The following is a 22,168-nucleotide window of genomic DNA, read 5'->3' on the forward strand; positions in this document are numbered from 1 at the left end:
GCAGACCAAGAAGAGTTCTGAAGAACAGGGTCCTCACAGGTTCTGGTACTGTTTGAAGCCTTTGATCCACATCAGTTTGGCCATCCTGTCCTGTGGGAATGTGAACTCCACTGCAAGCAGGCTCTCCCTTTCCCCTGAGGCTCTCTGGTGCACAGCTGTTCTTAGCAGGCTGATGAAGGGTGACACTATATAGAATATTTCAGCTGGGAAGTACCTACAATGCTCACCTCCTGGAACTGCCTGTTAAGGGCATAGTCTAAATCTATGCCTCTCAAAGGCTGCCAGGCTTGGAGCATCAACCACCTCTCTCTTCCAGGGTCTGACCACTGTTGCCTGCAGTATTTGTGCAGCAGTTATGCAAACTGTTCCTGAGAGAGCTTTCTGGAGGTGTGGGCCCTTGATCTCCTTGTGCTGAGTCTGGCTAAGTGTGGTAACCTACTTCCCTGCATCCTCTGCTTTTGCCTGGGTAAGTGCGCTGTGAGCTTTGCCTTGACCCAGCTTGTACAATGGTGTTGGCAGCCATGTGCCAGAGGGAGAAACTTGAACAGCAGAGTTCCTGGAGGAAGATATAAATAGCAGTTACATCAAATCCAGCCAGATATACCCACAAGTAAAGGGAGAGGGATCCTTATAGGTGTCATTTTGCATAGTGGTGTAAGGCTGATGATCTTCTGCCAGAGGTGTGCCCAGCTTTTCAGTGGCATATACTTGTAATCAAATGGTTTTGTTTCAATGCATACCAACACAGCTGGAGTGTATCAATATTAGGTACAATCAGGGAACAATTGTGTTCTCTTTTTGTCTCATTACCTGTTCAGAACTTGCTCAGGCCCAAATACAAAGCAGATTATTACAATATGGTTTTTTTGGGGTTTTTTTTTGAGTTTTAAACAACAAAGGAAACTAGATTTGAAGAAGTCTAATGTTATTTTGCTTTTGTGCTTTTATTTTCTTTAGAAAGTCTTGCTTCTGAAAATGTTTATAAACAGACATCCTGATTGCTAACAAAATAAAGCCTATCTGCCAACTTGAATACTGTTTTTTTTGCTAACTGGAAGGATCTGTAACTTTCTGGTCTTAAGTTTGATGACATGCTAAAAATATAAACACCGAGAAAGTGGTAAATTACAGGTCTTACAAACTAGATGATTGAACCTATGAAATATGAACTACTTTTAAGTAAGAATTGAAATTTGATAGAAATAGAGAAACAGGATTGTTAATACTTTAAATAAAACTAATAAAACTATCTTAATGCTGGAAACATTTAAATGTAGGGCTGATTGGTTTTGGAGGGTTTGGGTGTTTTGTGGCATTTTGTTTGTTTGTTTTTTAAAAAGGAGGATCATTTGTAGCTTTTTGAATTGCTTGCTGATCATCCTTCTGTTTGAGATTTCATCTGCTTTGTGTGTCTACTTTTCAGGAACTAAGAAGTGAAATAGCTTTTCTGCTTTCTCAAGCCCAGTCAGATTAATGATTTGGAATTGTTAAGTAATTAGAATTAAGTGAAATACATTCTCCTTGCTGCTTCCATCCCTTTGTTTCCAACAGATTCCAGCCCAACACAAGGAACAGGTGAAACCTTTAATTCCTTTTCCTTCACACATTAGCAAGAGGCAACTTTAAAGTGTGTAAGAGCTGACTCTGAAGATGAGTGAAGTCCAACATACTGTACTTCTCCTTTGTAATCTCCTTCAGTAATCCTAATCCATTTCAGCCCTATAGCCTTTCTTAAGCATCACATGAGAGAAGATTCTTAAAGCTGCTCAGACCCCCTGTGCAGTAGCTAAATGGAAGGGTCTGCTTTTGTTGAAGGCCAGCACATACATTGTACCCTGCAGGTGCTGAAAAGACGTGGCAGGCCCGAGGGAACAGCCTACTTGATTATTTAGATTCTGAGGAGTTTCTGAATCTGTAATCAAGCAAATCCCTTCAGACACTATTGATCCCTTTGGGTACTGTATAGAAACAAAAAAGTGGAGAGCTTCTGTTGTGTTTGTCTTAATCCATAAATTAGAAAGCGGTGGCAAGGTAAGTTGCATTTGTTTTTACATCTTTTTTGGATTCAGAAATAGTTACTTGGCACCCACAGTTTGAGGGGAAGGATCCTTTTTATGCATCAAGCCTTATAAAACTGTTGTTAGGAGTTTTCTGTCTGAAATTCTCCTTTTTGGCACTGCGGTAGTTGTGTAGCTGCAGAGGTCGGTGCTTGTGTAAAATAAAACAAGCTTCACCATATTGTTTCCAGGTGTGAGAGATGCCAAGTCTGATGTACATGTGAGACATACATGGGTAAGGCAGGATCATCACTTTCCCTGGTGCTACCTAGTATTTTTCTTCCTGGGAGAAGAATATTAATTATTATTATTCTTTTAATTAATCTGTAGCTCTTAAGCTGTTGTTCTTTTAGCAGAACTGAAATTTTCTGTTTCCCTCAGATTTTTCGTGGTGGACTTCCAGTAAGTCTGTTGTATTTTCTCATAGCTGTCCAGATTCTGCTCATCAGCTCCCTCAGTTTCCCAAATGTCCATAAAATTGCCAAGTTAGTGGGGATTCAGATGCACAGCTGATAAGTGAAGTATGTGCTCTTTTCTAGGAGCCCAGTTTTATTTGGAGATAGCTTTGGGTTAGTTTTAGTGTTCCTTGCCTTTGAATCACATGGGTGGAGCACCACATTCTGCCCAGACCTGTAATGTGGACAAGCTCAGTGATGTGACAGAGTGTGTAGGATTTGAATCAAAATGCTTTGGTTTTGAAGGAATTAATATTTATCTAAGCCAGGAAATTTACCTGGGCTTTTGCTGTTCTTGCTTTGGGTTAGCTGACACAAATGGATTTGTGCAAGGCTTCCTTTAATGAGTTTTCTATGGTATTATTAAAGGAGTCAGCAGCTTGTGTTTTAAGAGTTGCCAAACTGCATATCTTATCCATTGGCTTCCTGTTCCCAAGAAGATAAATAGGTAGGTGCTGCTGCCTGTGCTTGCTCTCTGCAGGTGTTCCTAGGGCACACTGTGGATGGCCAATGTTGGTGTTTAAAGTAGGGCTGTCCAAATAACAAATGCTTGCTTGTTTTGCAGGGGAGGAGGGAAATGAGGAGAAGTTTTATCCTGTGTCTCCAAAGGTGCTCTCATATCCAGGGTCCTATGTTGTCAAAACAGATAGGGAGTACCCCTGAATGCATCCTAAGCCAGCAAAGTACCTAACTCTGTACTTGAAAGCTTGCTTCAAATTTATTCTCCATTTTTTAAAAGGCTACCAGGAAGTGGTTTAGTTCCTGAAAAAGGATTATTCCCCCTCCCCCCCCTTCCTGTTTGCATTTTTTAAAGTATCTTCCTTTAAAGCTGGTACTGCCAGGTTCCTAAGCAGCACTGAGGAGAGAGCTGGGCACACACAAGCTCTGTTGACCTCCAGTGTGGAGGAACAGTTGTGTACACTGACCAGGGTTTTCTCTTGGGACTGGCTTCAGTCTGGTCCTGTGGACTGAGCTCCTGTGGGTAGCTGCAGTGTGTCTTCTGGTGTAACTTCATCGGAAAGGAACGTGTGTCCTGCTGTTTCCAGCTGCCCTGCCAGGTCACAACCAGAAGGCAGTAAGTGGAGGTGCTTGGGGATGACTCTTCCCAAAGCAAGCTCCCGATACAGAGCGAAACATTTGAATAATTGTTTCTCTGGATAGCAAATGCTGAAATCTCAGATCTGCATCTTTGAATGGAAATGTTTGGATAGCCAAGATGGGAGTTACAACTCTATGTGGAGAAGTGATGAGATTGAAAGTCTGTTTTTCTTGAAATGTGATTTCCCTTGTACAGGAGGTTACAAATAAGAGACTTAAATGCCAGGTATTTTTATTTTTGTGTGTAATTGTCCATTCAAGCAGCTAATAATCTAAAAGTTGTCAGAGTACCTGCATTATTTGAATACCACAGCTGTAAAGCACCGGATGTAATCGAGCACAATTCAGGAGTGATTTCAGACTACTTTGTGACAGTGATGTGAAATAACATTAGAATAAAACTCAAGTGACTGATACTTTGTTGAGATGTTGCTACATACCCTCCTGTGGTGCCCTCATAGCTACTGTGAAGATGCCCTTGTGCAATTTCAGCATCGTGGGCACACTGCACACATGCACCTCGTACAACACTAGACATGTTTCTTCAATTAGTGTTTGTGCAGATCTGAGGCTATTTTCAGAGGACAGAAGTGGGATAGGTGGAAAGATACTGAAGGAAACAAAAGAATTGCAGGAAGTAATAAAAGGAGAAGGACTTGTCCCTCTACTGGGGAAGAGGTGCCTCTGTAGTCACACTATCTTGATACTTCAAAATCATTTGAGCTGTGGGCTCCTGCCAGCACCAGTGTTAACATTTTTTTACAGGTGTTTATTTCCTTTCCTTCTTTTCTCCTCCCCCACTTCTGGATGAGAATAAAAATCCATATCATTCTTACACAGTACAGCCTGGGACTGCTTTGGCTGTGGTCCCTGGAGTTTTGCTTTTCCTACATGATTGGTTTTTTTCAGAGAAAATATGTCTGACTGTGACCAACATTCTGGTTGTCCTCGAAGTGTGAAATTTCAGAATTTGACTGATCTTGAAATAGGACCAGTTTGCTCTGTGCAGCAGCCATGTTACCAAAGTCTGTCTGTCCTGTCCTTGCCAGGATCTGAGCAATTGAAGGTGCAGTATGCTCCCACCCTTGAGTGGTTCCACAAGGTGAAGAGAAGCAGTGTTTAACAAAGCTGATTATTTTCTTATGATAGCTGATTGTTTAGACTTATCTCACCTCTAGCTGTGGAGCTGCAAATAGATTTAAATACCGTATGTGTGTTCATCTGCCGTAATGAGAGCTGCCCTTCACAGATGGCTACATGCGTGAATATTGGTCTGCATATATTGCTTGTTAATTAATTAACTTGATGACTTTTATAGTTCCAGAGCAGTACTGGAAAACTGCCTCTCCTACATGCAATCACAATTAGAATTTTAGCACCTTTCTCTGGGTGCTTCCTCTGTGCGTGAGGAAGGGAGGAGGTAGCATGAGGACTCGCAGGTGTCATCTGCTCTCAGAGCTCTATCAAGATTGGTTGATTATAGCATCTGAAACAAAGGCTCAGGTGAAACCTGCCATATTGCTAAGAGGTTGGAGCCTAAAATTGGGCATGTGAAGCGTTGTGTGAAACTTCTTTACTGTGAGGGGGACAAAGCACTGGGACAGGCTGCCCAGGGAGGGTGTGGAGCCCCCTTCTCTGGAGATATTCAAGACCTTCCTGGATGCAGCCCTGTGGGATGTGCTCTGAGCCATCCTACTTTAGCAGGGGAGTTGGACTAGATGATCTCTAGAGGTTCCTTCCAACTCTGACAATTCCATGATTCTGTGAGACTACATGAATGCCTGGTTTATACATCTACCATGCTATTACAGTACCTGCATTCTCTGCTACTTTTAAACAATTAGGAAAGGTGCTGAAATTATTTCTATTTAGGTAGCTGACTTGAAATTTGAAACAGTGAGACAGAAATCCTCATCTCAGATTGTGTAGAAGACAACGAAGTAGCTTGGAAAAACCTGATAGAGTTGTACTAGGGCACAAGACAGGCCATCTGCTGGTTGATTTTAAGTATTAATATATTTAATTATAGATTCTCAGTACTGTGGTGGGACATGTTTCAGCTGCTTTGATTCTGACCGAATGGTCTTTCCTGCATCTCCTTCGTGGTTTTGGTGACACTGGGCCAGTCTGCAACGTTCTAGGAGCATTGGTTGGAGAACATGGGATCTAGTAGTTCTGTAAATGCCAACTACAAGTACTCCCTGCAGAAGTCTGAAAATGGTGAGTGATACTTTGAAAAGTAATATTTCCTGTTGCTCCTGCACATGTCATTGGGAGGTTGCAGTGGATGTATTTGTTTTCTGAGTTGCCTGGTTTTCTGGATAGTACTGAGGTAAGGTTATGTCTTTCAGTATACCTGTGACAAGGAGTCCCAGCTGTCAGACAGAAGAACAACTGGCTTGAGAAAATAACATCTATTTAGACCAGAATTAGATTAAAATCTGGTGGATTCTGTTTTTAAAGGCTGTCAGTGGCACAGAACTGATAAAGCATTAGCAAAGGCAAATTAAGTCTGGTTCTAAAGAAGGCAATATAGTGTGGCTAAGAAAAGCTGAGAAGCAAAAAAGTGTGCTTTTTTCCTAATTACATCACTGTAATGTGTTTCATCTCTGATAATAATCTGGACTTTTTTATGGCTCTCCAAGATGTCATGATTTATTTTTATGAAACCCTCTGTTTGTTAGTATCAGTTTTCTGGGGATGTGCTTAGATCTGCTATGGAACAAAGGGAGTTTATGAGTGAGACTTTACACTGAAAGAGTGTAAAAAAATTAAACAGATTACTTTGTTGTTTGACTCATTCAGTCATCAGCATTGGCAGAAAGGCAGACAGTGCAAACTGTTTGCAAATGCTCTGAAAAGAAAAACACTGATTGTGTTTTGTCTACAACAAAGTGTAACATAAAACTTACTTGAAACTGTTGACTTGATACCTCATCAACAGTTTCCCGTGACAGTAAAAACTCTCTGAATTTCTTGAATCTGGTTCTCAAGATCCTTCAGATCTGCTTACCTGCAGATGTGGAATTGCTTAGGATTTTCCACCCAAGCATAACACTCCAGGTGCTGTCCCATCTCCCTTACCCAGGCCAGAGGCTGTTCCCTATGGGAAGTGTAGCCAGCAGAGCTCTGCTAAACTGGCCCTGCACTTGAGTGAAGAAGGGGATGTGGAGTCTCAGTGAGGGGGCAGAGTGCCTTGTGGAAGCTGATTTGTGAACTGTACTGCCAGCATGAACAGGCAGGTTTCAGTCCAGGTGCTGCCACTTCTGCTGCCAGGTCCTCTCCATAGCTTATACAATGATGTATGATTCAGTTTACTGCTTGGATCCTCATAAAATGTGGATAAATATCTTTCTCTTTTTTTATTATTTCTTTTTTCTAAACTAGTACAAACACTGCCAGATGAAAGTCATCCAGGTAAGCTAGTAAATTTGAATACCTGGCTTTCCCAGTTGCAGAGTCAGTGTCTGAATAAGTAGCATAAAAATACCCAATGCCTTGCCCACCTGGAGCTCAAAGTGCTGTGGATGGTGGAATTCACGCTCACTGTGCACTTGATAATGAGTCTTTTAATCTGCTTTTCATGTTTCAAAGGATCTAGTTTGCTTTGGCACATGTGGAGTCCTAACTGTGAATTTCTGCTGGGGATTCAGTTGAAATACATCAAACTCATATTGTAGTACTTGGGCATTTACCCACTGTTTGGGGAATGGAAGATATTTTGCTGTTGTTTGTTTTAGAGAGTGATTGTGACTGTGAATCTGGTTACCAGCCAGCCAAATTACTGTACAGGGAGTAAGGCAGCTGGTGTCTGGTCTGTTCTAAACGAGGCTCAGGAGCATCAAACTGCAGAAAAATGTCACCCTTTTTTATTTTTTCACAGCCCAGCAGATCAGTAGGCTTTTTCTCAACAGCATATAAGGTTCAGGCAAGGAATACATAAACTATTCTTGAACTAAGGCTAGCTAAGCCTTACCATTCAGCCCATGGCTTCACTGTGATTTGGTTCCTCAGCTGCACAACAGCAATAGCTCTTCCCTTTCTGTGCTCTGCAGCTCCAACAATAACATAATTCAGAAGGATTATTATTTTCAATACATAAGCAATCCGTTTATCTTCTTTAGGTAAAGGTCAATGTTTCTTGCTGAAGTACATGGAAGGTGGTTTATGTTAAATAACTAATGCAAGCTAACTGAATTAATGTTTTCTCTTTGTCTCTGGGGGGATTTCCTTCTTTTTAACAAAGTTTTTCCACCCCACACCCCTCATTGCTCTCTCTGTTGCAGTGAACAGGGCAGTGCTCTTACACAAACGAGATGCCAAGGGAATACAAGGCTTCTATGCCAGGGCTAACTCTGTAACTATGTCATCTCCATTTGATTTTGGGGCCAGCCTGTAGCTAGAGCAGTCATTCCTCCTTCTCTCAGCTAAAGATGACACGGAGCAGCATTGCTCGAAATTGTTTTAAGCGTAGGGTTCCAGGGTAGGACTCCAGAAATAAACAGGAAGGGACACAAAGTGTAATCAAAGGAGAGATGCCAAGTAACAGAGCTGTTTGGCAAGGTGCTGTAAAGTCCCCAGGAGGTCCACATAGGTTCAAGACCAGCTAAGGAGGATGAAAAAGTTTTTCAAGGTATATAAAGTTCTGTGGCAGAACTTGATAAAGGAAAGGCCCCCATGTTCTCTACCTTAAATATGCACACACCTCATCCGAAATAATCTTTTGATGAAAAACACTGGAAATGGGGAAATGCAGAGGAATGTTTTAAAGATCAGGGCAAACAGCCATTATTTGGAGGGAAGAGCCTAGTGCCAGTGCTGGCTGTGGATTGAACCACGACCAGACACCTGGAAATTCTTGGCATTTTATTCCTTCTGTGTCATTAAGTGGCCAAAGATCTATCTTTCCTCTTTGCCCTGTGGCTGTTAATTTTGTCTTTATTCCAAGGTAATGGTATGTTAACATTTCTGCTAGAATAGATCTCTTCTGAAATTTGTCTAGAACTGCAAAAGCTGAGGTATGTGTTTGGCTTAAAGGAAGGTGGACAAGCCCCATATTTTTAAGACTCTAGAAGGGGACTCAGGGTCCTGTTTTCCCCCAACTCCTTGTGTTGCCTCAGCGGAATCTCTGGTTTCCTGAAGCTGCAGTACCTAGACTGTAAGATGGACATGAAAGTGATCAAGGTAGATAGAAAGGAAGGAAATTGTCTATTAAAACTGAATAACGTGATTGGATCCTGAGGCCCCGATAAGTTGTTAAGGCTGGTGCTGCAGAGCCAGCAGCAATGGCTAGAATTGCTTCAGAGGTTTCTGGCCAGACAGTCTTTTGCAATATGGAGAAGTGGGTGTTTTATTACCCTTAGCATTTAGGCATCAGAACACCTTTCATGAAAACTTACTCCTGAGAAAGAAAGGTCCCTCTTAAATTTTCAGGGTCAGGAGAGGAGCAGTAGCAAGGTACCTCAGCTGCAGCCATTGCAGCTCAGCAGGCTGGCTCTGGTTTGTCCCCCAGCTTTCAAGGCAGCTGTCCTGATCCAGCGGTGGTATCGGCGCCACGTTGCTCGGCTGGAAATGCGCCGGCGTTGCACCTGGAGAATCTTCCAGTCCATTGAGTATGCCTGCGAGCAGGATCAGATCAAGGTAGGGTGCCAGGAAAAAGAGTACAGGAAAATACACAGGAGGGTGGTTTCTCTGCCAGACTTGCTTCTTTCTGGCTACTGTCAGTAACCCTGTAAGTGCCTCAGTGGGCCGAGGACTGGGTTTCCTGTCCCTTTCTAGCTGATTTCCTGACTGCTTGTCTGATGAAACCCTGAGTAATGAGTCTTGAAAGTTAGCTGTAAGGATGACTAAACATTGCTTTTACTGAATCTGAACCCTAATTGGTTTGTTGTACTTCAACTTAGACTAATAATCTCTTATATGGTTGCCTTCCTGTCGGGCAGGGAGAGGAAGGAATGATAGGTGTCCTTCTGCCTGCATGGCTGAAGGTAAAGCTCCTTTTTTGATTTCATCCCAAGATATTCAAAACTAGAATTGGTATAGTGTGATTTGTTATATGTACCAGACAACACGAGGAGGACATGGATACTTCCAGAATGATCATGTTAAGTTGCCACTTGGCAGAATTTCATTCCAGGGTGATTGATGATGGGCTCTCTCTCTTCTTGCAGCTTCATAACTTCTTCAGTTACCTCATGGACCACTTCACGCCAAGCAGCAGTAAAGAGAGTAAGTTTGTATGTGCTGTTTGTAGATTTGGCACCAGCAGCTCAGAAGGTTGTACCCTGTAATGGCCCTTCAGGATAGCAAAGGGGGGCACAAGAGAGTCTAAAGAGGACAGGATTTTGGATAAGGAGTGAATTACCTGGACACTGCCCGAGCTGTGCGAGGGATGTGGGGCAATTCTTGCTCCTTAGGAGGGAATAAAAGCTCAGTATGCTTTCTAAGAGCAGTATTAGAAATCTGCCTTTTTCAGGGCTTTGCAGAGTACATTTCTGAAGCAATTGAATCCATTGTTAGGGACCTGTGCTTGAGGACATAAACTTTTTATTTAGTGTCCCCTAGAATTGGGGCAGAGGGGAAGTGCTGTGGGAACCAACACAGCATCTTCCTGAATTCGCAGAGTTATTTCTTAGTGCTTAGCTCTGAATCCTGATGGTAGTTAAGTAAAATTAACTATTTAATTTGCTGGCCATAACCTGCTGAAGTCCTCTCTCCTTCCTTTCAAACTGCCACCCTTTTCCTCACAACTACCTCACATATTTTAGAGCAAAGCATCGTTTTTCACCGTCTGTATAAAACAGAACAATAATGTCCCGTTCCTTGAGTTGGGCTCTGAGCTGCTACAGCAAAAAGAAAGTGTGTTTGTACAAATTCTGTGCAATGCTGAGAATGTAGGTACAAGCTTAGAAAAAACAGTGGGATATAGGAGACAGTTCCATGATGCAGTTTGCTTTTGCATTTCAATTAGCCATGGCAACCAACATCCACCTGGCGCTACCAGAGCTGTGCAGAAATGAGCGTGGCTGCAGCGCTGCCTGACAAGTAGCAGATGGAAACTTGTCCCTGCAGCCTTTTCCCCACTGCCAATTCTGTAGTGGTGACCAACTAGGAGCTACCCTCTGCAGCTGCCATTGCTCATGAGCTCTAGCATAAACCAGCAGCTTTTCTTCAGCAAACTACTAGCACGGTGTATTGAGCCAACTTACCCTTTTCTTGTCCCTTTCCCTTTTTATAAAAACAATCAAACGGACCAACCTACCTTCTAGGGGATTTCATCAGTCGCATGTTCATAACTGGGGAAAGCTTCAAAGAGGCAGAGCTGGAAAAATACTGTGACTATGAATCAATGGAGGTGCCAGACTCGTACACTGGACCCCATCTCTCCTTCCCACTCCTTCCTGACCATGCGACTGCCTTGCTGGAAGCTTTCAAACAGAAACAAGTAAGGATCCCCAGACAAGCCACACTTTCCCCTTCTCTGTGCAGAGGTCATTGGGTTTTATCTCATCTGACAAGTTAAGCTGATTGGAGTATAATGAGCTGTCAAGGCTGTTAAGCAAAGGGGGCTGGAAATGATACTGTATTTCCCCCTGCCATAGGAACTTCTGATGTTTCTGAAAATGCAGTTCTGACAAAATTGAGAACTCTTAATATTAACCTGAATTTCGTTTTTAAAGGATAAAAAATAGCAACCCATAACAGTCCATGTTGAAACATTCTGTCACTTTTTGTTGCTATTCATCAATTTTAAAAAATGTATAGGATGGCCCAGATGGAAACAGCTGATTAAAATGTTTTGTGCCATGCAACTTTGACTCATATTTAAAATGTAAACCGTGAAGGTTTTGATGAGGAAGGCCAATGCCAATTCAGTAGCACTAAGACGACCAATCCTCATGCAATCGTGGTGTTGTGCTGCCATCTGTCAGCCAAGACCCTAAACTGCATAAAACCGAGCCGACCTTCTCCAAATAAAATTACTTCTAAAACAAAGGCCTCTAGTGTCTAGAGTAATATTAAACGCCTACACCCTGGCTTTCAGTGAACATATTTCTGCAGGACAGACGCAGCTTCATGTGGAGAAGGCTAAGAAGGATCTAGAGGAGTAGCTTCTTCCCTGTGATACTGGGCTGGGATTTCTGCTGTTCTAGTGAGAGTTCCTGCCATCCAGGCTGTGGTGGCGGGTCCTTGAGGCCTTTGCAGACAGAGCTACATTGCTGCTCAGAGGTCACTGATTTCCTGCTTTAATCCCTTGGCTTTCTCCTAGTAGCAGCTCCATGCTCGCTACGTCTTAAACCTGCTGAGTGAGACCAGGAAGCACCTCAAGCAGTTGCCAAACATCAGTCATGTCTCCACTTGCTATAGCGAGGAGGTCACCGTGTGCGGTACGTCTGGGCGGGAAGGTGCTGGGGCAAGAACACCCATGTGAAATGGGTGGGAAAGGTGTAAAATGGCAGCATGAGCATGATGCCCTCCTCTGTACTGAGTGTGGAATACAAATACAGGCTGTAAGCAAAGTGTGTGTACTGAGAGGCAACAGGGGCTGCCTAAAATATGCAGGTTTACCCCTGATGCTCTATTTGAGCTGGTACAAAGACTAGCCTGAAGACTGGATGGAGCAAGTCTGCATCATGGTGCTATTTCTGCTTGGTCTGGAATGGGATGGGGGTGCTGAGGGAAGGTGCTGTTCCTATTTGTAGTTGGTGTTTGGGATCCATAATTACCTGCCCAGAGATGGCAGCATTCAGCTTGGCACTGCCTGCTGTGGTGGAGGTGCTGTCAGGGTGACTGTAAAACTGCAAGAGGAGGAGGAGTTATGAATGGAGAAAATAAGGACATATATTTGTATAAGGGAAGATGAAAGGTGATAGTGAAGGCTTGTGGCTCTTGAAATTCTTGTGTGTTACAGTAAAGATTTAAGGAAATTTTCAACTGGATTCAAAATGGTCTTTGTTCTGTCACCCCAAAATTGAAGTCCTTTGATTAAACCACAGAAACCTCACCCAGTTGAGGACTGGACTCAAAACTCGCAGCATTTTTTGTCTGCATTTTCTGCAACCAGAGATTATTTAAACAACAAAGTCCTGAAACTGTTTTGGCTGGGTCTTCATTAGCAGCAGTGTATGCATTCAGATACAGAATAATACTGCTTTGATCCTGTCAAGCACATTTGAAAGAGGCAAAGCTTTTCACCATTATTTTCCTACTCTAGGATTAATGGTTAAACTTTGAGTTACTTCTGAAAAATAAGTACTTAGCACAGACTTCTGCATGCTTCTGGAAAACAAACCTGTCCCTCCAACATCAACATACTGTCACTTGTCTTTTTGTGCCTGTTAGGAGACTTGCACGGACAGCTGGATGACTTGTTCCTCATATTTTACAAGGTAGGCACAGTTATTTGGAGAGGGAGGCTGGCTGGGTATTGTGAGAGGTATTGCATGGGTCATGCTGAGAAGTGTTTGCAAAACTGGGCCCTTGGCGAGCCATTCTCCAGGTCAATTTGATTGGTTTTAAATGGCTTCAGAAAGCAGCAGCTTATTCCCTTGCTGGCTTGGAAATCTGATATACACGTACAATTGGAAGTGCCAATGGACATATTTGTAAGTGCTGATACCAATGGCAACCCTTCCTGAGTGCCAGCTTTCACTTTTCAGTGCATTTGCCACTGGGAGCCTACAGGATAAAGTAAGAGTCAGGATCTATTGTATAAGGTAACCTAGGACAGAATGAGAGAATGTGCAGCTGGGGTGTGGATGTAAATGCAGATTGTGGAGATGTCTCTCTTGTAAACATCCTCTTCCTTGCTTTAACAGAATGGCCTTCCTTCCCCTTCCAAGTCCTATGTGTTCAATGGGGACTTTGTAGACAGAGGCAAACAGTCCCTCGAGATCCTCATCATCCTCTTTACCTTCCTCTTGATCTATCCAAAGGAGGTTCATCTCAACCGCGGGAACCATGAGGACCACATGGTCAACTTACGGTACGGGCTCTGTGTGGGGCTGGTCACCATCTCAAGGGTGTTGCTCCCCAGTCCCACTGAATCCTTTCTCCTGTTCCTTTAGCTATGGTTTCACCAAGGAAGTAATGCAGAAATACAAGGTAGGCATATGTTTGTGTCTCCTTTACCATGTGAGATGAGGACTTTGAAGGCTTGATGGTTTATATTTTCCTTTCTGACCTGTCCTCCAAGGTGCATGGAAAGAAAATCTTGAAGATGATTCATAATGTCTTCTGCTGGCTACCCCTTGCCACCCTGATTGATCAGAAAGTCCTCATTATACACGGGGGCATCTCTGACACCACTGACCTGGACATGCTTGAGAAAATTAAAAGGAACAAAGTAGGTTTTATTTCCTAGACAGTGCGAGACGATAGTGTTGCTGACTTGTGGTGAGGAGCTCATTTCTACATGTCAATTTGGCTGTTGACGAGACAAATCTAGAGGATGGTCTTTCTAGACAAACTGTTTCGATACAGGCTTGGAGTGGATTGCTTTGATTTAATACTGGGTGGACAGGAGGTATGAAGGGAAGAAGCATTCTTGGCTTCTGGAAGATGTAAGGAACACAGACAAGGAAGTGGTGGGTTATTGGCATAGGTAATCAGATGCTGGTGCTGACTATAAAAACACAGTGATGATGGGACTTTGTCCCAGTTTCTTAGCCTATATTTTCCTCTAGAATTCCAGAAGGATTTTGGTAAGTTGTTTACCTTTACTTCCCTTCTCCAAATGTAAAGACAAGCACTTGCATTAGTCATTAGTCCTTCCTTCAACCTGCTGCCTAGTTCCCATTGCACATTAAATCCATCTACTCTACCTTTTGGGAAATGTCTGAGCAGCATAAAGTCAATGAAGAAGAGGTAGATTTGTAGTCAGGATGGATGTGGGGCCCCAGTGGTACACCAAGGGCAGCAAATCTGAGAGGATGACACTAGTAATCTCCCACAATTAATCAGCAGTAAAAGGAATTGAGGTTTGGGTCACTTGACAGTTTGTCAATGGAAGATGTTAAGAGCTGGAGATGTAGGTTTCCAAGCGGTGTAACCACCTCTCTTTCCTTTCTTATCTCTTTCAGTTTATTTCTGTATTAAGAGGAAAGGCAAGAAAGGAGTCAAATACAAATGTGGAAATACAGGAAATAAATGGGGAGAGCAAAGTAGAGGCTGAGCCAGCAGCAAATGAGGCAGAGACCAGTTTACCTCTGCAGCCCCGGCCATCCCAGGCTCCCAGCACGGCCAACAAGCTGGAGTTCTCCAGGTGGGTCCGGCAGACAGTGCAGGAGCAGATCGAGTGGTGCCGCCGACTGGTGGACATCAGCGAGTCAGAGGAGGATGAGCCCACCTATTCCAGCATGGTCTCCTTGACGGATCTGGATGGGCCATGCTGGACTCGCCAGGAGGAGTGGAAGCAGGTGAGCAGCCTAAGCAGAGCCCTGTCCTTGGCGGGCTGGTGGCACCTCCTGCAGCTTTTTCTCCATTATGAGGAATCTCAATACAAAATTCGTGGGTCAGGGCACAGACAGACCTCTCTGCGTGGTTATCCTGGCATTGCGCCCCTTGCCAGCACCAACTTATACATTGAGGTCAGGGTTAAAGACATTAAACTTCAATCCAAATAGTGGTTACTGTGTCAGCACTCACTGGAGGCTGTGGAATGTCCTGGCTAGAATGCAAAGGAGTTTAATATTAAGCCTGCTCATGGCCTTAGGATCTACTGGGTGTTGTGCCCCAGGACCTGTGTTTTGGGATGGAAAACAAGCAAGGCTCTTTGAAAACTTGGAGGCAGCAAAGGAAAGTTTTTATCAGACCCTATGGACACTCTTTTTCCCCCAGGCACTTTGGGTGTGCCTGTAGCTCCAGGCCAACAGTCATCACATCTCTGTGATGGACCAGGTCTGTGACAATCCTGTGGGACAGTAAGATGGTTTGGCTGGGATGCAGCTATCATCTCTCTTTCCTTGCTCTGTGATAATAGCAGCAGTCCAGGGAGGGACCCAAAGATAGAGCTGTATTTGCTCAGTAAACTTTGATGGGTGAAATCTGCTGGGTACACTTCATTCAGTGAACCTTTCCAATCCTTCCAGATTTTAGACATTCTCTGGAGTGACCCGATGCCTCAGGAGGGCTGCACAGTAAATACAGTGCGAGGTGGTGGCTGCTACTTTGGGCCTGACGTGACAGGGAAGATCCTTGAGAAGTACAACCTGCAGTTCCTCATCCGCTCCCACGAGTGCAAGCAAGAGGGCTACGAGTTCTGCCACAACCGGAAGGTCAGTGAGGGGCATGGGGTGAAGGATGTTTGGGTTTCCATCCTGCCAGGGTGGAGTTTCTGTGGTGGCTTGTCTCAGCTCTGTATTTCTTCTAATGAGGTTTTAGTTACACACATAAGAAATTGTTGAACAGCCTTACTGGGAGTTGCGGAAGTGTGTTGCCAGCTGAGGTCTTAGTTCAGGACAGTCTGAAGTCACCCCCTCTGCTGGGGGCATCTGCTGTGCAGGCAAAGCACATCCTTGTGCGTGGTAGCTGAGAAAAGGTCTGAACCTGTTTGTGCCATTGTCCCCACTTAACGCAGCCGTTTCTAAAGATGACCTACCGAAGGGTGTTACTAAGCTGCTGCAGCAGAGTTCTGCTCTCAGAAGATTCAGTTCATTTCAGTGACTTCAACAGGGGCACTTCTGACTCCACTCACTACAGCGGAGAGTGGAAGTTTGTCAGAAGAGCACAGGGAAGTCGTAGAAGCCCAGTGTGTGGCCAGATCCACCTGACACCAGTGCTGCCCTCAAGGAACTGGGAAGGCTTCCAGGCCAGCTGCCACCTTGCTCTTCCTTTTCCATGGAAAACGTTGCCTTCAGTGTCTGTTGACCCCAGACAGGATCAGCTGTGTTGTTTTCACGGATGCAAGTACACATAATAGAGATGTATGTACTGACATTAAATGCCTCTCTTTTGGGCTTAGGTGCTGACCATATTTTCAGCCTCGAACTACTATGAGATTGGCAGCAACAGGGGAGCCTATGTGAAGCTGGGACCAGACCTTGTCCCCCATTTTGTTCAGTACCAGGCGAACAAGACAGCCCATACTCTCACTATGACACAAAGGCAAGGATTTACTGTTGCTCTGTATTCACCAGGTCAAAATTCCAAAAGGGAAAACTCTGGCAGCTTTGAGAAAGTTTGACACTGGAGCTGAACAAGCTGAACAGCTTGATTTACTAAGTAATAGACCTGGAGGAGGGTTCAAGCTTTGTACAGAAAAGAGGCTAAAGGGTTGACAAGGGAGCGTTACAAGGTCAGAAGGGAACTCTTTTTTTACAGACTGCTTATTTTCTGCCTTCTCTGCTCCATGTCCAGTTTTAACTTTTGACTCTTGCTGAGGTTCCCTTCTGCTTTGTTGCTTTGCAAATCAATGCAAGGATTCACTGCATCAGCAGAGGGGAACTGTGGTCCAGGCATGCCCTGTCACAAGCATTGCAATGCAGCTGTAGCTGTGCAGAGGGCTGAGTGAGGGCCTGGGCAATCCATGGACAGGCCAGAGGATGGGGAAGGTGCAGCTTCTCTTCTGCTTTGTGGCAAGTTCTTCATGTGCTTTTCTCTTTTCTGCATCCTCCAGAATCAGCAGAGTAGAGGAGTCAGCCTTTCGAGCCTTGCGGGAAAAGCTCTTTGCTCACACCTCAGCACTCATCAGCACGTTCAAGACCTATGATAAGGACAATACAGGTAAATCTGAGCTGAGGGACACATGGGTTAACTCCCTGGTAGGACAAGGTTGACATGGCCAAGTCAAGCGTGTGGCTGGTTGGGAGATTCCTCACTATAGTTTTCAGTGGCTGTTGCACAGAGAGGCTGTGTTGGACCTTGTCAGAGTGTTGGTCCTGTTTGCTGTTATTGTCTCTGTTGGCAACAGAGTGGCTGAGTGTGGTGTTATAATTGAAGGGGCCTTGGAGAAGCAAGAGGTGAGTAGCTTGGTACTAGGAGAACCCTTTGGAACTGAAGTATTGCTGAAGCACTGGAAAAGACAACCTGGAACATGTCTGTTGTGTCACTTGGGTGGTGTCTAGAGCCCCTTCGTCCCTGGAGTCTAAAAATCACTGAGAAGAAGAAAGTGAGGGATGTCTTCGGTGGGAGCTGCCTCTGTCAGAGCCTTAAGGAAGGAGCTAAGAGTTCATCCTCTGGCTGCCAGGAATGCTCTGCTGGTGCAGTGACCAAGACGTGTTGCTGAGATCTCTCCATTTGTGGGCTGGGGGAGAAAAGGGACACAACAGCTGGTGGAACAGCTTTCTTGTGGGTGGAACTGCTTTTCACTTTCTTCCCTGGCAGCAAAATTGTTCACAAAAGTCCAGTGCAGCTGTTATAGCAGCTGCTAAACTAGGTGCTTTTCCATGTTCCTGGGTCACTGAGGAGTGCAGTTGTGTATGCCATGATCTGCAGGGCAACACTGGCTGTGGGCCACAACTGATAATGAAATATCCAAGGTTAATGTCTTCCTGTTGTTCAGATGTTTGCAGCTCTGTGGCCCAGATTTACTGTGCTGACCAAAAGCTTGCTGAGGCTGGGGGGAGCAGCAAGTGCACTTGTGCCTGCAGTGGCTGATGTTGGTACAGCCATGTAGGGTTTTTTTTCCTGTGCCAAAGTGCTCAAGTGTACTGTGGAAAAATGAGGCTGTTGCTGTCGGCAGCACAGCAGACTGGGCACGTGGACGGCTCCAGACTTTTTTCTTTGCCTTTGTGTGCTTTCAGCTGCCTGTCTCCCAGAGGTTTCTGTGGCTTTCCCTTTTTCTTTCAGGAAGGATCACACTGAGCAACTGGGCAACAGCAGTGGAGTCAGTCTTGCAGCTGGGGCTGCCCTGGCGAATGCTGAGGCCGCAGCTGGTGCGCAGCACGGTGGACGGCACGCTGGAGTACAAGGGCTGGCTCGACGACTTGGCCCTGGAACAGCGGAGCCAAGAGGTAAGGACTCGCCCCCTTCCATCAAAACACAATGCAGGGCAGCTCACAAGACCCCCAGGTGGGGAACCAAGGATGGTATGAAAGGAGAGTGGATGGTTCCAGTTCCTGTATAATCCAAAATCAAGTCCATGGAAAAGCTTGCGTGAATTCAAGTTGTCCAGAGGCGCTCAGTCCATTGGAGAAATAACTGATGCACGTGCACTAAAACTTAAGTTTTGGATGCAGGTTTTTTTATGTAGGAGAACTATACTCTATTCTGAGTTGATCCTTCTTAATTACACCCAGCAAAACCAGCTCTGCAGTGGTTCAAAAATGTAGCCCAAGTCAGTGTCTCCTCTGCTAGCCTGGGAGAGGTCTGTATGGAAGTCACAGGCTGCTGACACGCTGTAGTGCAGAGGTGCACGGAGGGTCCAGTCACCACAAACCTGTTGCATGAGCCACAGACACTGAAGTGCATTGATGGCAAACTCTTGAGAGCAGTATCTATTTTTATTTATGGGAAGGTCTGCAGTAACTGCTCAGAGAAAGCTGGGAGCTGTCAGAAGGGTAGAAGGCATGTGACCATGTTGTCTTTCAGCACATCCAGTCAAGCTTGCTGGAAGTCATTTATCGAAACAGATCCAACTTGGAGACCATATTCAGGATCATAGACAGAGATCATTCAGGTAAGCAGGTGTGCAAGAGGTGTTGGTCACTGCATTGTATTCCATTCTACTTTTAGTATGGATGAAGGTGTTTTTATTTAATGATTTAAAGCTTGGGTATTTCTCCTCCCTCAGTTGGGATTACTGTCTGAAGAGCTTCTGAAATGTCATTGCACGTTTCCACAAACTTGATGCATTTTGAAGGATGGCATGCAGTCCAGGTAGAGAGCTAATGAGCTGTTCTGGAGGGGGTGACGAAAGCCATGACAGTAAGGCAGCATGCTTGGGATTTTGAGAGTTACCTGCTTTCAAGGAGTCACTTCCACCAAATCACTTTGGGAAAATCACTTTGGGAAAGTGAAAATAAAACAGCTTTTGCCTTCTTTTGCTCTCCCAAATTACACTATGTCTCTTCACTGCTTTAAGTTGTATTTTAGCCCACGTTCTTAACACTAGGAAATTCAGTTGCAGCACATGAAATGTAGATTGTTTTCTTCCCTGAGGTGGACAAGAGATCAAACCTGAGCAGGGGTCCCTCCTTGCATGCCGAGCAGGGACTGACTGGCAGCAGTGCCTATGGTGACCTTGTGCTGAGGTGGCTGTGCCTTTCTTCTCCACAGGTCTCATCTCATTCGAGGAGTTCCACCAAACCTGGAAGCTGTTCAGCTCCCACATGAACATTGAACTCACAGATGATGGCATCAACGACCTAGTTTGCAGCATTGATTTCAATAAGGATGGAAACATCGACTTCAACGAGTTCCTCGAAGCCTTCCGCCTTGTCAGGCAGTCACAGTAGGGAGAACCTGAGAAGGGTTGCCATACAGGCTCTAGGATCTTTTTCTATCTTTCACATGTTATGAATGGAATTTTATTTTTTTTTTGGGGGGGTGGGCTAATGAACAAAGTTATTCTGCCTGGATGGTGTTTGAGTTGTTTCTGCTGTACAAACTCCTACTGCAGAGAATCCTGTATCTTTGTTTCAGTGATTTTTGTCATGAGGAAAAATGGCAGCTCTCTCTCCACTGCATGTAATAGCCAGCTGCTCTGCAGTACTTGGTACCAGCTGGATTTAAGGGAAGTGACCTTTTAGTTTAGTTTGGGGACTGAGGCAGCTAAGCAGCTCTGTAGCGTTGGGTTTGATAGCCTGTTACCTGCAGTGCCTGGAGGAGAGTGGAGTTGTTGGCAGTTCCCTTGCTTTGATGATGAAGCTAAGAAAGAGCCAACACTGTGCAGAAGTTATTACAAAGTCAGACTGTATTTATTATTCCCTGGCAATTAAAAAAAGGCAAAAGACAACGTCTGGACATTCAGTTGTTATTTGAGGGGCAGCAAAGCTTTAACTCACATATGTAAAGCGACAAAACCGTAACCTTCAGCTCCTTGCAGTCCAAAGGAAGGAAAGAAACTGGAAACACAAACTTCCTGCAGCTTGCCCCAGTAAACTACTGGTACTGCAGAGACTGACACAGTTACAGCAACATATATATCTGTCATGACTTAAATCAGCTGTTTACATAATGATGTTACTTGGCTCTTTTGACAAAAAAGCAGACGGGGGCTAAGCTTTCCACAAACCAAGTGGAACAGAGTTCCCTTGGCACTGCATTTCTAGGACAATGCTGTTGTAAAAAAAAAAAAAGGGAAAAAAGAAAAAATGTACAATAGTACATATAGTTTTATCGTAAAATGGTACCTGAACAGATTCAGTTTTCCTTCTGTTGTTAAAGCATATACAGCTTTACAAAATAGAAACCTTCCAAAGGTCAAGTTCAAAAGCTTAGAAGAGCCTTTGCTAATTCTAAAGATAACAACCAAAATACCACTGCTCCTAGAAGGTACATGTTTTATTTTACCTCAACAGTTTTAGCCTTGGAAGGTGAACCATGAATTTGAGCAACGTTCTGTGTAAGCCCAGCACCAGTCAACTGAAGACTCCTCCTCTGATGGGAAGACTCTCGTTCAGCCCATGCTCTATAAGTTTGATGTCCTCCAGGTCATCCTTTATGATGCTAATTAGGTGACTCAGGCCCTCCTGCTGCTGCTTCAGATGCTGCAGATAGTTTAAAAAATCAGCATGAGCATAGTTCAACTTCACAGATTTTAAGTATTATTTCCCAAAGCTGGCATGTCTGGTGGCCTTGGCACATTGAATAACCTGGCATAATTTCTTGGGAAGAAGGAAAAACAGCCTAACTGCATAGAGTGGTTTTGTCCAATACCTTGATGCACTGTCAGTGAGAAAAATAGTAAGGACTTAATTATCAAACAGTTATAAAACCACAACATTTTCTATATATTTCCCAAGTCAGTCTGTAGCTGGCTTAAATTACAAACTTCAGGGAGTATCTCAGGATGCTACCCAGCAATACTTACTTGCTTGATTTCCCTTAAGAGGTCTGCATCTATGTAATAGCGCTCTTCAGCACGCACTGCTCCAAAGTGGTTTTGCATCCTGATTTGGGACATGAGCTCATTCAGTCTGCCCTGGGAAGAGAAACAGGCTTACATCAGACATAAGTCTTCTACTTCTGTCAGAGCTGCAGCAGGTACCACTTGGAGTCATTAAGACATTCAAAGGGCAAGCAACTCCAACACTTCTAAGAACTCAAAAATACTTAATCGCTGAACAGTGATGCAGCAAAGAGACTGACACTACAAGCTAGCAACCAGCTGGACTTCTCTTCTGAAAACTTTCCACAATAAATACATATGCATGGTTTGGAAAGCTTACATTCTTTTGTGAGACAAAAACAGAGGTGTTGGCAAAATTCTATTACCTACTCACCTTGAACTGCGTAGGTGCGTTAAGTTCACACTGAATGGTGTCTAACTGTACACGAAGCTGCTCTTCCTCTGCTTGAATTGCATAGCCACTTTTCCTCTGGATCTCCTGCTTTATTAACACCTACAAAAGAAGCCTTTGAGGTTCACTAGAAAAGACTTTGCACATCTCTTCCCCA

The 22,168-nt window shown here is 44.3% G+C and overlaps 2 protein-coding genes across 6 annotated transcripts in view; one reads left to right on the forward strand and one right to left on the reverse strand.

Annotated features, from left to right (window-relative positions):
* Positions 1 to 20,450, forward strand: PPEF2 (protein phosphatase with EF-hand domain 2). 3 transcript variants are annotated; one of them, XM_051619814.1, is made up of 17 exons: positions 1 to 466; positions 5,640 to 5,830; positions 9,123 to 9,250; positions 9,781 to 9,838; positions 10,879 to 11,054; positions 11,883 to 11,997; positions 12,953 to 12,999; positions 13,429 to 13,595; positions 13,678 to 13,714; positions 13,806 to 13,955; positions 14,692 to 15,027; positions 15,700 to 15,885; positions 16,572 to 16,714; positions 17,226 to 17,332; positions 18,398 to 18,561; positions 19,139 to 19,226; positions 19,826 to 20,450. In XM_051619814.1, exons 2-17 carry the CDS (start codon positions 5,770 to 5,772, stop codon positions 20,002 to 20,004), a joined length of 2,142 nt encoding a protein of 713 aa, XP_051475774.1. In that variant the 5' UTR covers positions 1 to 466; positions 5,640 to 5,769; the 3' UTR covers positions 20,005 to 20,450. The 3 variants fall into 3 exon arrangements, with proteins under 3 accessions (XP_051475774.1, XP_051475775.1, XP_051475776.1); XM_051619815.1 differs by lacking the exon at positions 9,123 to 9,250; XM_051619816.1 differs by lacking the exons at positions 10,879 to 11,054; positions 11,883 to 11,997.
* The window catches only part of NUP54 (nucleoporin 54), a 14,689-nt gene continuing 12,965 nt past the window's right edge, over positions 20,445 to 22,168 (reverse strand). For all 3 annotated transcript variants that reach the window (XM_051619820.1, XM_051619818.1, XM_051619817.1), the window contains 3 exons: positions 21,994 to 22,113; positions 21,582 to 21,692; positions 20,445 to 21,258 (listed from right to left, as the gene is read on the reverse strand). In XM_051619820.1, coding sequence (XP_051475780.1) covers positions 21,130 to 21,258; positions 21,582 to 21,692; positions 21,994 to 22,113 — 360 coding nt within the window. In that variant the 3' untranslated portion in view covers positions 20,445 to 21,129. The remainder of the gene's footprint in view (positions 21,259 to 21,581; positions 21,693 to 21,993; positions 22,114 to 22,168) is intronic.

Source organism: Apus apus, chromosome 4, assembly GCF_020740795.1.
Source record: "Apus apus isolate bApuApu2 chromosome 4, bApuApu2.pri.cur, whole genome shotgun sequence".
NCBI classification, from domain to species: domain Eukaryota; kingdom Metazoa; phylum Chordata; class Aves; order Apodiformes; family Apodidae; genus Apus; species Apus apus.